Consider the following 17373-nt stretch of genomic DNA (forward strand, 5'->3'; position numbering starts at 1 on the left):
ATTCTCCTGCTTCCCAAGTAGCTGGGACTACATGCTTGCACCATAACGCCTGGCTAATTTTGTATTTATAGTAGAGATGAGGTTTCACCATGTTGGTCAGGCTGGTCTCGAACTCCTGACCTCAAGTGATCCACCCGCCTTGGCCTCCCAAAGTGTTGGGATTGCAGGCATGAGCCACCACACCTGGCCAAACAATACTTTTCTTTGAGAAATAAGCCCTGTGGAGAATTACATTAAGTTGCTTCTGTTTAACATACTTATTTCTAGTGGACTAGTATATGTAGAATTGGCAACCACAGGGCATGAAAAGTTTAAAAAGTAGATCCTAGAAGAATAACAAATACCTTCCTTCTAAACATCAAGGTAGATTTCAGAACACTTCAATGCCAACATATTTGGTCTACTAAGGATTCTGGCTTGAACACTTTAGACCTCAAAGTTAATGTTAGGCTACATACATCTTACAGCACACATTATGTTGATCTGTTAAAAGAAACCAATTTGAATTTAAAAAGCATTCCTAACCCTGCTTTAGTGCCTAAAGCATCACAGTGTCGCAAGTAGAAGTTGAAAGACATCTTATCTTCCCCTTAAAGGAGCTGTTGTCATGCCTTACAGATCTTTTTAATGTTAACCAAAATAAAGGGAAAAAGTCATTGAAAATATATTATCAGAGAGAATAAAGATAAAATATTGAACATGAGTACAAGTCATTCTTGAGTCAGAGCTTAGTCTATGTCTTCCATGCATGATGTGTCATTATCTCCTTCAAGGAGCAGCATTTCATCAGTTACAGCAGATAAAATGCTTTATTTTCATATTAAAAAATTGTTTTTTGCTAAATTTATTGACTTTACATATAAATATGTCTTAGGAGAAATCAAGTAAAATAACCATAGATTGAATTTATATCTTGCCTTTAAAGTATGTTTTAGTTAAATTATTTATATATATTTTTTCTGTTTGTAAGTAGAAAACATGATCTCTACAGAACAGTGACATTTTAGTGGTAAAGAAAAATATAAGAAATACATCTTTCTGGGATCTTTTGAAACTACACAAATTTCTCTCAGATACCTATCTCTATATATTTCTAGGATAGCTCCTCATTTTTCCCACTCCAGATAGAAACTCAACTGCCATACCCTTTGGTTTCCTTGGAGTAGAAAAAAAAAAAAAAAACAGTGACTGCTATGGATTGAATTGTGCCCCCAAATTTATGTTGAAGACACAAACCCCAATGTGACTATATTTGGAGATAAGGCCTTTAGTTGGTAATTAAGTTAAATGAGGTCTTAAGGGTGGGGCATTAATCCAGTAGAATTAGTGGCCTTATAAGAAGAGGAAGAGAGAGAGACCTCTTTCTCTCTGCTATGTCAGGACACAACAAGGAGATGGCTGTCTACAAGTTAAAAAGCAAGTCTTCACCAGGAGCTGAATCTGCTGGCACCTTGATCTTGGACTTCCCAGACTCCAGAACTGCAAGAAATAAATTCCCATTGTTTAAGCCACCCAGTCTGTAACAGCCTGAGAAGAAGTAGTGACTATTATTATAGAAAATTTAGAAAAATAATAAAATAAAACCATATGTATCTACCGCAATCTCTTTTTGAAAATAATCTCTATGAATTTTTTATTAATAACATTTATTCTGTTTTCTAATTAGGAAACAGCATGTAGTCATTGTATTAAAATTAGAAAAAGGATAAAAGCACCAAGAAGAACATGAAAATTATATCATCCACAAATAACCAGTTATTACAATTTTAGTGTATATATTTCTAAACAATGATAATTCTTTTTGCCTTTGTGATCATAGTAGATCACATGTATATACAGTTTTATAAGCTGCTCTATTCACTTATTGTGACTTTTCCCCCCATATAATTTAACATTCTTTTTTTTTTTTTTTTGAGATGGAGTCTCGCTGTGTTGCCCAGGCTGGAGTGTAGTGGTGCGATCTCGGCTCACTGCAAGCTCCACCTCCCGGGTTCACGCCATTCTCCTGCCTCAGCCTCCCAAGTAGCTGGGACTACAGGCACCCGCCACCACGCCCGGCTAATTTTTTTGTAATTTTTAGTAGAGACGGGGTTTCACCATGTTAGCCAGGATGGTCTCGATCTCCTGACTTCGTGATCCGCCCGCCTCGGCCTCCCAAAGTGCTGGGATTACAGGCATGAGCCACCATGCCTGGCCAATTTAACATTCTTTAAAAACATTATTTTCAATGGTATCATAACCTTCTATCAAATTGATGTATTATTTATTCATCCAGTTTTCTATTATTTGCCAGTTTGGTTGTTCTTCATTTTTTGCTATTATAAAGAGTGCTGCAATGAACATATTGATACATCAATCTATATTTATTTTCTGATTATTTTCCTTAAATAATTTCCTAGAGGGATTGCTAGGTCATGTTAATAAACATGCCTAAGAATTTTGATACCTATCACCAAAGTGTTTTCTAGGAATGTTTCAGGAGTTTATACTCCCATAAGTAGATATTGAGAATTCTCATCCACCTGTTGCATACATGAAGATATCAACAACACTGCAACAAAATCCAGTGATTTAAAAACATATTTACAGGTTCAACAGAAGAAAAATGTTATACCCATATTTCAATTTATATATTTTTAATTACTCATTGAGGTGATTTTTATTTGTTTTATGTTATCACTTATTGGTTATCTCTGAGTTCCCTACGTCTTTTGCTATTTTTCTATTATATATATTTTTCATATTGATAAAAGCTTTTTATTAAGTAGTAAGGGTATTACATGTAACTTTATCAGATTTATTGTAAGAAATTTCCAATTTACTATTGTGTCTATGGAGTTTTTTAATGTATAGAAAGTAATACATTTTATAAGTTTGTTCATTGCTCTTAATGTTCATATTTATCATCCTGAGGTCATATAAAGATTCACCTGCTTTTTCATCTAATTTTTTTAAAGTTGTATTTTTCTCTTACTTTTCCTTTTTTTCCTTTTTCTGGTGTAAAATTTGAGTGAAGCAATTTTCTCTGCTTTATTTGTTTGCTTAAAATTATCTCAGGTCTGTTCACTGACTAATCTTTTTTTTCCCTCCCCTCTAAGTTGGAATACCAATGCTGTGCTAAAACCTTACATATACTAGCTTCTGCTTTTAAATTATATAAAGTATGTATTACTTTTTAAATTATATATATTTATATTTTAATATCTGAAAGAAGTTGCCCATTGTTGCACTTCGTTGTCAGATTTTACTTGAATATTCCTGCCTGTTGATTTTTAAAGATGAAATTTGGAATTACAGTTCAACACCATAAAATCATCCTATAGGATTTTGACTGAAGTTGTATTAGACTATTAATTTCCTAAGAATGTAAACCTTCTACATTATTCAATTTCTACAACTAGGCTGTGGTATTTTTATTTATGTATTTTTTACATATATTAAAATATACTTAATATACGTAAAAAAGATTTATGTATAAGTTTTTTTTCCTGTCCATCAGCAAAATTTTATGGCTTTTTTTTTTTTTTTTTACAAGGGTCTTAGATTTTTAAATAATTGTTATTTCTAGTTGATTTTGTTTTGGGGATAGATTTCCCCCCACTGTATTTTCAAAATGCCTATTTTCAGTGAACAGATAAACTATTAATGTTTTAACATTTATTTTGTATTTGGACGCTTTGTTAAGTGCTTTTATTTTTATTAATTTCTCATTTGATTCATGTAAGTTTTCTAAGAATGAAGTCATATTAAATTCACATGATGGTGATTTTGCTTACTCCTTTAAAATAACTGTTTCTCTTAATCTGATTTTATGTTTTATTGCATTGCTTATAATCATTAAAAAAAATTCTTAACAACCACAAAAGAAGAAAGCAACATCTTTTGTCTGCATGAATGATAAGAAAGAAGGCCGAGTGTATTGGCCCATGCCTGTAATCTCAACACTGTGGGAGGCTGAGGTGGGAGGATTGATTGAACCCAAGAGTTTGAGACCAGCCTCAGTAACATTGTGAAACCCTGTCTCTACAAAAACAAAAATTAGCTGGACGTGGTGGTGCACGCCTGTAGTCCCAGATACTCGGGAGACTGAGGTGGAAGGATCACCTGAGCCTAGGGAAGTCGAGGCTTCATTGCAAACCCCGATCATGCCACTGCACTCCAGCCTAGGAGACAGAGTGAGACCCTGTCTCAGAAAAAAAAAAAAAAAAAAAAAAAAGATGAGAAAGAATACTTTGGTTTTCTTTTTCCTGCCCACCGCCTTTTTTGGTCGTTTCACACATTTTTTTTTTTTTTCTCTATGAAGACTTATTTTAAAAGTTTTAATTCATTTATTTTCTGATTACTTTTGTACGAGGTGTATCATGTTCTGATAGTCTTAATGCTTAACATTAGTCATTTTATGACTTTCCCATAGTCAAGAAATTTGATTCATTTCTTAATAATCTGAAATATTTGTGTGTGATATGTCTTCTGAGGTTTTGTTTACAGGATGACATCATTTGTTTCTTTTAATCATAAATTGTAACTTGGCTGGATATAGAATTCTTATGTTAAAATCTTTTCCCCTAAAAACTTCATAACTTCTTAGATTTTGCTTCACTTTCTTTGGTATTCAGTGTTACAGAAAACAAAGTGTAAATATAACTGAATTTTTCTCCCATGCTTGAAATCCATACTTTTTGCTCTGTAATATTTAAATTTTAGTCATATTGAGAGGTGAAGCCAGCTCGACTTCCTGGGTCAAGTGGGGACCTGGAGAACTTTTCTGTCTAGCTAAAGGATTGTAAATGCACCAATCAGTATTCTGTGTCTAGCTAAAGGTTTGTAAATGCACCAATCAGCACTCTGTAAAAATGCACCAATCAGCACTCTGTGTCTAAAGGATTGTAAATGCACCAATCAGCGCCGTGTCTAGCTAAAAGATTGTAAATGCACCAATCAGCACTCTGTAAAAACGCACCAATCAGCACTCTGTGTCTAGCTAAAGGTTTATAAGTGCACCAATCAGCACTCTGTAAAAACGGACCAATCAGCATTCTATAAAATGGACCAATCAGCAGGAGGTGGGTGGGGCCAAATAAGGGAACAAAAGCTGGTCACCCCAGCCAGCAGCGGCAACCCACTGGGATCTCCTTCCACACTGTGGAAGCTTTGTTCTTTTGCTCTTCACAGTAAATCTTGCTGTTGGTCATTCTTTGGGGCTGCATTACCTTTATGAGCTATAACACTCACTGTGGAGGTCTGCAGCTTCACTACCAAAGTCAGCCAGACCACGACCCAGCAAGAGGAACAAACAACTCCTGACGTGCCACCTTTAAGATATGTAACACTCATTGCAAAGGTCTGCGGCTTCACTCCTGAAGTCAGCAAGACCACCAGAAGGAAGAAACTCCGGACACATCTGAACATCTGAAGGAATGAACTCCAGACACACCATCTTTAAGAACTGTAACACTCACCGTGAGGGTCCACGGCTTCATTCTTGAAGTCAGCGAGACCAAGAACCCACTGGAAGGAACTGATTACGGAAACAATATTGTTCATAAACTTTGCCTTATCCTAGGTCAGCCTACTTTATCTGAAGACATGGATCTTTATTTGGAACAGGAAAGTTTTCTTCTATTTTTTGATAACTGCTTAAGGTTAATGTATTCTAGATTCTTCTCCAGTAATGCCAATAATGTATAGGTATAATATCTAATGTCTTGACATTCTAAATATTTTTTTCTCTCATATACTTTATCTCTTTTCCTTTCTCCGTATCCTGTGAGATCTTTTCCACCTAGTCTGCCCTAATACTGATTTAAATTTCTGTAATATTGAGTCTTTTTTCTTTCTTACCTTCTCTCCTCTTGTCATTCAGCTCTCTCTCCATCCTCACTTGAAACCCTATTTCTTCTCTCACTAGCAGCTATACAACTTTGGTTATTATATTTAACCTCTTTGTTCTCCATTTTTCTCATCAACAAAAGGGGTACCATAATTATTTCCCTAAAACAAAATTAGATTGTTTTTGAGAACTTTTAGAAATATACACAGTCCCAGGCCGGGCACGGTGGCTCAAGCCTGTAATCCCAGCACTTTGGGAGGCCGAGACGGGTGGATCATGAGGTCAGGAGATCGAGACCATCCTGGCTAACATGGTGAAACCCCGTCTCTACAAAAAAGTACAAAAAACTAGCCGGGCGAGGTGGCGGGCGCTTATAGTCCCAGTTACTCGGGAGGCTGAGGTGGGAGAATGGCGTGAACCTGCGAGGCAGAGCTTGCTGTGAGCTGAGATCCGGCCACTGCACTCCAGCCTGGGTGACAGAGCGAGACTCCATCTCAAAAAAAAAAAAAAAAAAAGAAAAAGAAAAAGAAAAAAGAAAAATACACAGTCCCTAGAAATGTGTCAGTATGTTTTAGTCAATGTTACTGTTAGCAGCAGCCTCAGCATCTCTCCTGTATCTCAGCCATACTCCTTTCCTTTAAGCTATGGTTGTCTCATTTCTGTGTGTATCTGTGTGTATATTTATGGAAGTCATATTTTTTGAATTTGGGGGGAACACAACACAGATATTTTGAAAATGTACTCCTGCTGTAAATTTTTTTCAAATTTTCACCTTGAGTACAATGTACCCTTTTTTATGTTGTACGGTATTTTCATAAGCTTTACATTGTTGCTATTGTTGATTTTTCTATTTATATTTCCTTGTACAAGCAGAGATCTTTGGATAACAGAATAGGTTAGTTCTCTTTGGTCACCCTAGACATCTGCTTGGGAGCTGTCAGAATCCTCCCTCAACACTTAAGTTGAAGGATTGGTTTGTATGCAGAGTATTTAATCAAATTGCTTCTGACTGCATGGTATCTGGCAGGAGTAAGGCTGCATTTAAGACTACTCTCCTGTTGGTCCTCTCTGACTATCTTATTCTATAGAGGGGAATATATTTTTGGATAATTTCAATTATTATTAAATTCAATCCATTTGTCCCTTACTCAAAATACTGGGTGAAAAGCTGCACTTTTTGAATTTCATCACTCCATCACTCTTCTTGTCTTGGCTCGTATTACTGATGCAGTTGCCAGATGCAAGGTGTCATAACATGCCTGTCCCCAACCCCTGCCATTCTGCCTTGTTGTGAGTTATAGCCTCTAAACAGATCTATAAACAGAAGTATTGATGGTCATTTGGAGGGATGATGTGAACTTGGTACCTGCATTTTGGGGGAACAGGCTTTTGGCCCTCTAATAGGTGAAAGCCATACAGGCAGGTGTGTAGAAACCTCTCACTTTCTTCCTGCTTGCTTTTATTATTTTGTCTTAAAGTTTTATTCACATTTTAATGGAATTGCCCTCAAGGGTCTGGCAGCATGTTGACTAATCTTTCTAGTACCATTGACACTGTATCTCTACATGTGTTTTTACGAGTAAGTATTCAAGACAAATTGAGAGAAGTTTAATAAGGCCTCTCTAGGAAGCTTTAAAATGTGTCAGTTGAAAACAAAAGACTTTTTAATCATAGAATCATAGAGCCAGTGAAGTCTTAGATCAAAATTTTCATTTTATCATTGAGGAGACTCTTTTGAAGCAAAGTTACCTGTCTGAAGTAACAAAGAGGCCAGAGCCTGGGTCTCCTCACCTTTTGATATTCTAGTTCCTTGGTCATTAAAAAAATTGTTTTTAGCTATTTTGAGAAGTCTAGATTTTCAATCCAGTTTTTATCATATTTAGGAATTTCTTAAATAGCGAGTAGTTTTCTTCCATGAAAAAATATGGAACTACAAGGTAAGCTTCACTGGAGAGTCCTGAAGCTCCTCATTGTTTAAGCACTTTAGGGAACCCTTCTTCCCATCCCTTCTACACCTATGTTTAACTATCAGTGGGCAAATAATCAAACTGGGATAACAGTTCTCTTAGAAGAGTTGGTTCTTTGATACATGATCATATTGTGTCATTCCATATTCAAATGTGGCTGTTCCTCTGTGTCTCAGCTGCTGCAAGACTGCTCCTCTCGTCTCAAAATGACCCACCCAGCTAGAGCACTGTACACCCCCGATGGAGAGCCAATTCAGTCCTGGGACGACATAGAGCGAGATATGGTCATCTGTGTGTCTATGGGACATGGTTTCAAAACCCCAAAAGGTATGTGTGATACTTTCTTTTCCATCAAGTTTCTGAAGAATTAAAGCATTCGGTCTTCTCTTCAAAGAGCTTATATCCCATCAGAATGACCTTTAATAATTATCCTCCCCAAGCATTTCTACTCCATGTTATGGAAGTTAAATTTATATATTTATGTCCTGGAACCTCGTGTTAACACTATTTGCTCTGGAGAATTCAATCGTATTTCAGTTAATCTTGAACCTTATCCAGGGGGCTTATTTGCAGAAATACCGAGAGCCTCATTTGAAGGTATTCCCCTAGTATGAACCCTGAGGAAAGTGAAGCTCCACTGATTTCCTATTTTTCAAATTATTTAAAACGTAATGTTTTATTAATAGTAATTATATGGTTTGTAGTTTCTTTTCTTTAGTAATAAGTAAATATTTTCTAGAGTTATTATCTTGTCTATTCCTTGGTAATTTTCTTTGATAAATGACAGAAATTGAAAAGGACATATATTTGTTATTGAATGAACTCTAGTTCTTTATCCTAAATACCCTGATGAATTTAAAGCCTGTTTTTGTAGGTAGGTATATATTAGCAAAGATATAATTTTTGGGAGATTCCAAAGAACATTGTTATCACTCTAAAGGAAACTAAAAGATTAGGTAATGAATTGCCTGGCATTCCTATATTAGTAATAGTAGATATTTTCTTTTAAGAAGTCACCATAAAATTATTATTACTATGTTATATGTAATGTAGGCAAACCAAAAACTTCAAAACAGTTGCGATTGTATCTTTACATTTTGCCCAGAAAGGACAAAAGGATAGAAATAGAGACCAAAAGGTAGGGAGACAGGATTTATTAGGATGCCTAGCACTGTTCTGAGGGAAGCCACAAATATTCCCCCTGCACCATCCTACATTAGGGATGAGGCGCCAGTCCTTTTATTCTTTGTTTTCTGCTGTTCCCATCACCCATCACTACCCATCACCCTGGCTCTTGGTGACCCTCACTACATGGGTACTTAGAAGAACACACCAATGATGAGGTCCTTATTATCAGTAAGTATTAGTTAATAGCTTTCTGTATCCCCAAAGTATGTAGGTTATAAAATAAACATAAGCTAGGCTCCTCTTCTGAGAGTTTTCAATCTAAGTAAGAATATGAACACACATGAAATAATTAGAGTGCAATCAAATAGTGAGCAAATGTGTTTAGTAGGAGGTACCTTCCCAGTCCCTTCATTATCTGGGCTTAGTCTTTCATATTCCTGGGATGGGCTTCTGTTGCCTGTACCACACCTTCCTTGCAGTATTGTATTCATTGAGCCTGTGTGGTAAATAAAGCTAAATATGCTTCAGGCAAGCTAGCCAAAAGGGTATCCAACGACAGAGAGAGATGTCGGCTGCCTTCCCAGAAACAAACTTGTCAACAATAAAAAACTGTGACTGGAAGAGAAAAAAAATGGAAATGCAAATATTACTCTTTCTATCATTTGCCTCCATGTTAGCTCTGTGTATCTTTGATAAAGCTATGGAGACGAATGTTCATTTTTGCATCTTCAATTCTATAAACACATAGATTACCATCATATGAAAGTTTATTCCTTTCCTATGACAATAGGTTCCCTATGTTACCTTCATGGTGAAAGGATTAGTGGTTTCCTCCTATTGTCTCAGTTCTTTCCAATGAGCTATATGTGTTCTAGGAAATTACAGGAAGTCTCTGATTGCAGAAAGTCTGATTTAGTCATTCTTTAGAAACTTATTTTACTCTTGCCATTTTATTTTTTTCCTGAAATAATTAAGTTAGTAATAATCATTTATTAGAAATCTAAATATTCAGAATGCTTTAAAAAAGAAAAGATAGAAATGCAACTATATGCCTATATCCATTAAGGAACATTTAATTAATTAATCATTCCACTCATGATTTTTCTGTGACCTACTGGCTTAAGTATGTAGGAAAAAAATAAAGCAGTCTGGGAGTTTCAAAACCACTCTATAATAACTTATTTTATGCATTATAATACCAAAGAACATTTAGTATGTGAAAGTTAGTCATCAAAGAATCACATTGGGTTTTTAAAAGAATCAATTGGATTTTGCAAAACAAACCAGAAGCTATTAGAATGGCTTCTTTCAAAACAAGCCCCTGACGAAATTAAAAGAGTGTTTTATGCCATTTGCCATAAAATCTGAACACTGTTCTCACTGCTGCTTTCTATCTTTTCAGTGGGTCCAATTTTTAGACCAGCCCTAGGTTAACTTCCAATTCAGGCTTCATAATAAACCTGGAAAGAAGTCCTCCCTAGCAACTTCCACTCTCTAGCAATCCAAAGACTATTAACACATAACTGATGTGATAAGAAGTCAAAGTTGTAATGAGAGAGCCCAGGGTAGGAGCCAAGGATTTGTGAGGGGTCTTCAAGTTTTTCATCATCCTGGACTTTTAATTCTTTTCTATAACATTGACTTGTCTCTCAACTTCTTCTTCTTCTTTTTTTTTTTTTTTTAACAGAGTTAAAACAACTGATGGAGATCAGAGCAAATTATGTCAGAATCCGAAGGCAGCAGGGCCCTCAAGCCACAGACATTGTGGTGTCACCATCCACAAAGCTGCTGTCTCTGGCACATCTCCACAGTTAACTCCTATCAGAACCATCGGATTTTCTGCTATATTTTGCTGGTATAGCTATGTGCACATAGTCATGTTTGTTATGACATTATGATTATTTATCTCTTTTATTTTCATGCAGTTTCCCCCTTTCTTTTCTGAGACAGGTTCTTGCTCTGTCGCCCAGGCTGGATTGTAGTGGCACAATCACAGCTTACTGCACCCTTGACCTCCCAGGGCTCATGTGGTCCTCCCATCTCAACCTCCCAAGAAAATGGGACTACAGTCACGCACCACTATGCCCAGCTAATATTTATATTTTTTGTAGAGATGGGCTTTTGCCTTGTTGCCCAGGCTGGTCTTGAACTCCTGAGCTCAAGCAATCCTCCCACCTCGACATCACAAAGTGCTGGGATTGTAGGCATAAGCCACTGCACCCAGCCCTATGCGATCTTTTATAAAGGTTATTACCCTCCGCATTTTACATAAAGTGACATTTGATGCCTCAAATTTGTTCCTGGAAAGACAACAAAACTAGACAAAATAATGCCAGCAAAATAACTATCATTGGTGTATTTTCTTCCAAGAAAAAAAGGAAACTACTAGTCATTAGTGAAATACAATTTCACAGGATCAAATAGCTTATGTAAAATGCTTTTTAATGTATAATCAAACATTCCATCAAATATTCCATATATCAAATAGAAAATATGTTCCATATATGGAATGTTTGAAAATACAAAAAGACTCTGACCACTAAACACTAAATTTGACCCTACCTGATACTTTCTGGCTCGGCCACCATATTTTCCAAACCTCCATATTAAAATCCTTAATATACTGAATACAAATCAAATGGCTGGTGGCCACTAAATGCCACACAAATCAATCCTTTCTTCTCCAATTTCTCATCAGTTTCACCTGTAGTAACAGTGCAGGACCTTTTATGGGGTACAGTTAGATTCTGTTCATGAGAGTAAAGCTTGGCAATTCCCAATATATGCCCAGTGATCAAAAGTCATAGACTTTGTCCTCAATACAAAAACTTAGGGAAAGGATATATGCACTATTTAAAACAAAAATTATGGAAGGTTTATTTTTAAAAAAGAAATCAGGGGAGATCCCTAACAGTCTTAGGTATTAATCCTACAGGAAGGGAAGAATTTACAAGAAGAAAGAACCATTAAAAAAAAAATGGCAGTGACAAATCAGAGTTTAGTTTCTGCTTTTGGTGAAAAATTTCCAGAGAAATGCTCTTCTTCCCTGTCTTCCTCTGAAAACTACTCACAACTCTATATGAATATAAATTGCACTCTGGCTAGGTGTGTACAGAATGGCTCAGCTGGGCTCACTTCTCAATCCTCCACTTTAATGTGATGCAGGAAGGCAGTATATCATTTCTACTGAAGGGGGCTCTTGGAAATCGCTGCAAAACGCCTAGTATTTACTCCCAGTCTGCAAATCAGTAGGGCTGCATGAATAAATTCCTGCTGCCTCTGACACTACTAAAAGCAAAGCACATTGAGGTGAAATTTCACATGTTACATCAACAGCAATTTGCCCTTTTACAGACATTTTCTCTATGTGTTGTGCGATGTTAGAGATGTGAAGGTATTCCAATGAAGCTGTGTGCCATATAGGAGAAAAAAATTGCATGTGACTTCGGTTTTGCCCGTCCGTCCTTCCTTCCTTCCTTCCTTCCTTCCTTCCTTCCTTCCTTCCTTTCTTCCTTCCTTCCTTCCTTCCTTCCTTCCTTCCTTCCTTCCTTCCTTCCTTCCTTCCTCCCTCCCTCCCTCCCTCCCTCTCCCTTTCTCTCTTTCTCTCTTTCTTTCTTTCTTGCAAGAAAGTCAAAACAAGAAGGGTTAAAAAACTTGCTCCCCATTGGAAAGGGAGCCAAGAGGACTCTTGCCAGTTGGGCCTCTCCCTAGAATGACTCAATCACAATGCCTCTATCGACAATTTTTTTTTTTTCATTCCTTGAAAACGAAGACATCTCTCTAGGTGCAAAAGTACTTATCCCTTTCTGCCAGGGAAAAGTTGATTTGCTATGAAAATGGCATAATTTCACCCTGGATCAAATGTGCAAATTCTCGTGAAGTCGTCACTGTTGCATGTGAATACGCCTGAAGCGAGAATTGGTAATATCACACAACACTGTATCAAGCACCAGGAGACATAAGGCAAAAGTCTTAACTGAGCTTTTCTATTACTAGTAAATGGGATTTTAGATGTAATGTAACAGTCATCAACACATCACATTTTACCAGCAAGGCAGCAATACTTACTTTGTAGACGACAGCTAGCCCTGGGTATCTTGGTAGTTCATAGCCACTTTTAGCTTAGACTAAAAACAGCCCTGCTCTTTCTTTACTCTTGACCTTCCTCTTTGGTTGGCTGAAAGGTGGACTGTGGAGCAGTTTCTCTACCTTCAGCAAGGACTGTAGGATAAGACCATTGCAATTCTGTTCAGCCATTCTAGGGTTTTAATAAATGCAGTAATTTCCTTTGGGAACATGTTTATCAAATTTGAATCAGCCTCATATATATAAGTCAGATTTCAGTATTTTTCTATCAACTGAAAACGATTTATTATTAAATACTAAAGCAACCATCCCTAAGTCCATGGCCTTCTCCAAAAATTTATTTCCTGCTGGTTCACAAACACCCTTAAGGTGATCCAGATGTTAATCAACAGTGTAGAAGCATTTGGGATTTTCCTCAGGAGAACTGCATTTTTCTGCCCACCTCTCTAGCTTTTGTGGCCTGATTAAGTGTTAGGGTAAAGTTGCATGTTTCTAAGCAAGTAAACTAAAAGCAATATGCCTGAAAGTCTGGCAGTCTTTCTGAGAATAACTAACAGTATTTATAAATAAGAAGCATTTTATCTGGATGCTTATGTCAGCTTTGTAAAACAGGATATATTAGTAATGATTCAAAATGCAAAGGTAGCTTTGAAGGGCAATAACCCTAAATCTCTGTTTTTTTTTTCCTTGATTGTTTATCATAACTAAATATTGTTTTTCTAATTAAAAAAACAAAGCAACGATCAAATGACAGCAGAAGGATAAATATAAATGTATTCTTTTGTCAGAGACTCACTTAGCAATTGTGGCTCCTGGCTGTTGCAGCATTTGTGAGCTAACCTTCATTAATAGCCCAGGGGTGCTGACTGCCATTGAGAGATTCGTGATTCACCATGGCAGCAGTTTTTTTTTTTTTTTTTGCATCATTTGGAAGTGAATGATCAAAACACACAAATCTGCATTATTCTAGTACATCACAAAATCAGATGCAAATGTCCCCAGTTATGGGAAATTTAGACTCAGTGGTGATTCTCAGTTGTTTCTATTGAATCACTGGTTCTGGTTCCCTTCTGGCTTTGAACATATCTCAACCCCGTGTCCCCTCCATGAGGCCAAGTAAGTAGAAAGAAAGAGTAACAGGTTTGTTCTCAACACAATAAATTAGAATTCTGCATAAATGGTATGGTTTGGGGCTGAGTGGCCATAAGCAACTATAAAGCAAGATCAACAAAGACCACTCGGGAAAAAGCTGATGAAAGTAAATGGACTGTGCAACTGTAGATATTCAGTGGGTACCTGCTGCCAGCTATAGCATTTTCTAATTCGATGAGTCTGGATTATGAAACTACTATCCATAGGCTGTCACCCTGTACCAAATGTATAAACAGAAATATATGACAGAGGAAATGTATATGCCCATGATGCAACTGGGTTGAAGGAGAGAAGAAGAAAGGTGATGAGAAATTCTATATCTATGGCAAGTAAAATGGTGATTCTGAATTGGATGTGCTATTGCTCACTGTCTGTGGTATCCCTCTGTGGGCTTGCAGGCAGATACAAGCTTCAGTCGAGCTGTTGGACCTATCAGATCCTAGCTTGTCAGTCCTAGAGCAGTAATTTCAATATTGGAAACTGCTATTAGCGTTTTAGCTCAGGTGCACATACTCAGGAATGTCAGCTCTGTCAGACCAGCTGAGGCAGCTGGGTGGTCATCTCTGGTGCCACCACTGGAAGCTGTGTTTTAAAGGAAATTTCCTGAAGGGCAGTGTCCTTTACTCAGCGACTATGCTGGAGAGAGGTGGAGGAGAGGAGGGAACTTCCCAGGGCTCCTAGGTTACTGCCTCTAAAAACCTAAAATCTGATTATATTGGCCTCATTTCCATTACTTTTTCTCCCTCTTCCCTCCTCCCTCTTCCTCCCTGCCTCTTGGCCTTTTCCCGTCTTCCTGGCCTTTCTCCTCTAAGAGTCTTTGAATCCCATCTTTCATTTAAAAGTAAAAACTGTTTCCTGGAACTATTTGTGTATTGGCAAAAGACACTTCCTTAATATGATTCTCAAATTTGAGTGTGCACAAGAAACACCTGGTGTGCTAGATAAAATACAGATTTCCAGGCTTGGTCCCAGCACCGGTTATAATCTCTATGCCTGAGGTGGTATAAGGAATCTGCATTTTACCAAGCACCTGGGAAGAAGCTTGAGCACAGTGTAAAAAACTTTGCCAAGAGTTTTGGGCCTGCCAGGGACAGCGCTGTTTATTATAAGCAGGGCATGGCCCAAGTGATAAGTACCAGTTTTAAGAACAAAGTCTGTATTCAGGGGCTATGAAGACAATGAAACATTTGCTTTGTATGTGAGTGTTTGAGTCTAAATAGCCTCATGTTTCCTCATCACGGTTCCCTTAAGAAATGATGGAAATGTTCTTGAGTCAGAAATAACCACCCAGAGATTTTAACTAGGACCCAGACATTGGAAGGCTAAACAAGTGAGTTTCAGGTGCTGAAGTTTCTCCCATGTCCATTAAGCTGCCTTCGATGCTGATAAAATCTTGCTATTTTAAAGGTCACAGGAAGAATATCAGTGCTGTAGTACATATATCATGGAGCAGAGTACTTTTGAGGGTGGGGAAAATAACCAGCTTCCTGGAGTTTTCTTATACATTTTTATATGTACAAAGGAGAGCTTTGGAACAAGGACAGGATTTCTATTTTCCATCATTGCTCTTTCTCCTGTGAAGGAGTTACTTGAACCTCTCTTTTCTGTTTGCCCTAAGTCTAGTCAACATGGAAGTCTGAGCACCTGCATCCCTGGCAGGCTCACCCAAGAGTGTGAAAATCCACAAGATATTATTTCAGTTCAGTAATAAATTATCTTAGAAAAATGAATTTTCAAGGTAGTTCTCTTGCCACATCAATGAAATCCATATAGCTTGAGAGACAGACACTTAACTTGGAAGACAGACACTTTCCTTGGAAAACAGAGAATACAAAGAAAATTAGTTTTTCTAACACCTAATTCATGTATATACGTTTGTTTCTCTCTCTCTCTCTCTCTCTCTCTCTTCTCTCTCTCTGCACACACGCACACATTTTTATATATTTGTACATTTTTATATACAAATATAAAAGTTTAAATTTTTCCTTGCCTCTTGTTTAGTCATTTTGATAGGGTAAGTCCCACTGTGGATTTTGATTTTTATTACTCTCTCTTCTACTACTCCACTCTCTAAGCCAGCCCGGCCAGCAGCTTTCCCAATGTTAAAACTGTGTGTGTATATATATGCAGGAGAGAAAGAGAGAGAGAGAGAGAGAGATCAGCTGGTATATACATGGTATATGCATGAATATATATATATATATAAAAATATGTGTATATATATATTCAGGCACTCACTGTTCTAGGTGCTGGTCATGCAAAGGTAAATGTGACAGATGTGATCCCTGTCCCTGCGGGGCTCATGCTGTGTGTTGGGGAGGAGAGGCATTTAGAAGTTAAATACCCACATAAAATAATTATGTGTAATAAATAGTTACACATTGTGTTAAGTCTTATGAAAGAAACCAAGTTCAGTTAGGAATAACTGGAGGGGAGGTAGGAGTGACATACTTAATGAATGGCATGTTTAAAGCCTTATATAAGGAAGTGACAGTTAAGCTAAAAGACAAGAATGAATCAGCCATTCCAAATGAAAAGAAGCAGAGTGAGGGTTGTGGTAAGGAACAGGCAGAGGTGAGAATCAGGAAAGAGCGTGGCATGCTCAAGCTACCAAAGGAAGGTCTAAAGTAGCCACTGTCTAACAGAAAGATCACAGGAGCCACGTGGGTAATTGAAATTTTCTAGTAGCTACATTTTTAGAAAAGTTAAAATAAATGTGTGAAATACATTTTCATACTATATTTTATTCAACTCAATATATCCAAAGTATTAGCATTTCAACATATCATCAATGTAAAATTATTGAGGCATATTTCCTTGTTTGTTGTTGTTCTAAGGTCTCCATATCCTGTGTATATTTTATACTTACAGCACATCTCCATTCAGACTAGCTGTATTTCAAGTACTTCATGGCTACTTTTCTTAAAAGAACTAATTCTCACACACACACACACACACACACACACACACAAAACACTAGGACTGTTCTAGTTGCTGGGCAGGCAAAGGTGAATGTAATAGTTGTGACTGCTTGGATAGTCCTAGAATGTTGGAGTAACAGGCACAAGATGAGCTTGAAGAGGCATGCATGGGCTTGATTGTGAGGGCTTTGTAGGTAGTGCTAAGGAGTTGGGAGATTATATATATATAAAAGTGCACTTTATATATATATAACTTGAACAAGCTTAATGTAATAAGCAATGTCTAGTC

At 37.1% G+C, this 17373-nt stretch overlaps 1 protein-coding gene across 11 annotated transcripts in view; it reads left to right on the forward strand.

Moving 5' to 3' along the window:
* The window catches only part of LOC105471497 (doublecortin domain containing 1), a 503306-nt gene that overhangs the window by 477127 nt on the left and 8806 nt on the right, over positions 1 to 17373 (forward strand). For 8 of the 11 annotated variants that reach the window (XR_011610715.1, XM_011723979.3, XM_071074910.1 and 5 more), the window contains 2 exons: positions 7974 to 8124; positions 10613 to 10780. Coding sequence is in view for 10 of the 11 variants with exons in the window: in XM_011723979.3 (XP_011722281.2) it covers positions 7974 to 8124; positions 10613 to 10740 (279 nt within the window). In the remaining variant the exon portion in view is untranslated. Of the gene's footprint in view, positions 1 to 1380; positions 1570 to 7973; positions 8125 to 10612; positions 10782 to 17373 lie in introns of those variants that run through there. The other 3 variants (XM_071074907.1, XM_071074912.1, XM_071074913.1) reach the window with 3 other exon arrangements.

Source organism: Macaca nemestrina, chromosome 12 (assembly GCF_043159975.1).
Source record: "Macaca nemestrina isolate mMacNem1 chromosome 12, mMacNem.hap1, whole genome shotgun sequence".
Classification (NCBI taxonomy): domain Eukaryota; kingdom Metazoa; phylum Chordata; class Mammalia; order Primates; family Cercopithecidae; genus Macaca; species Macaca nemestrina.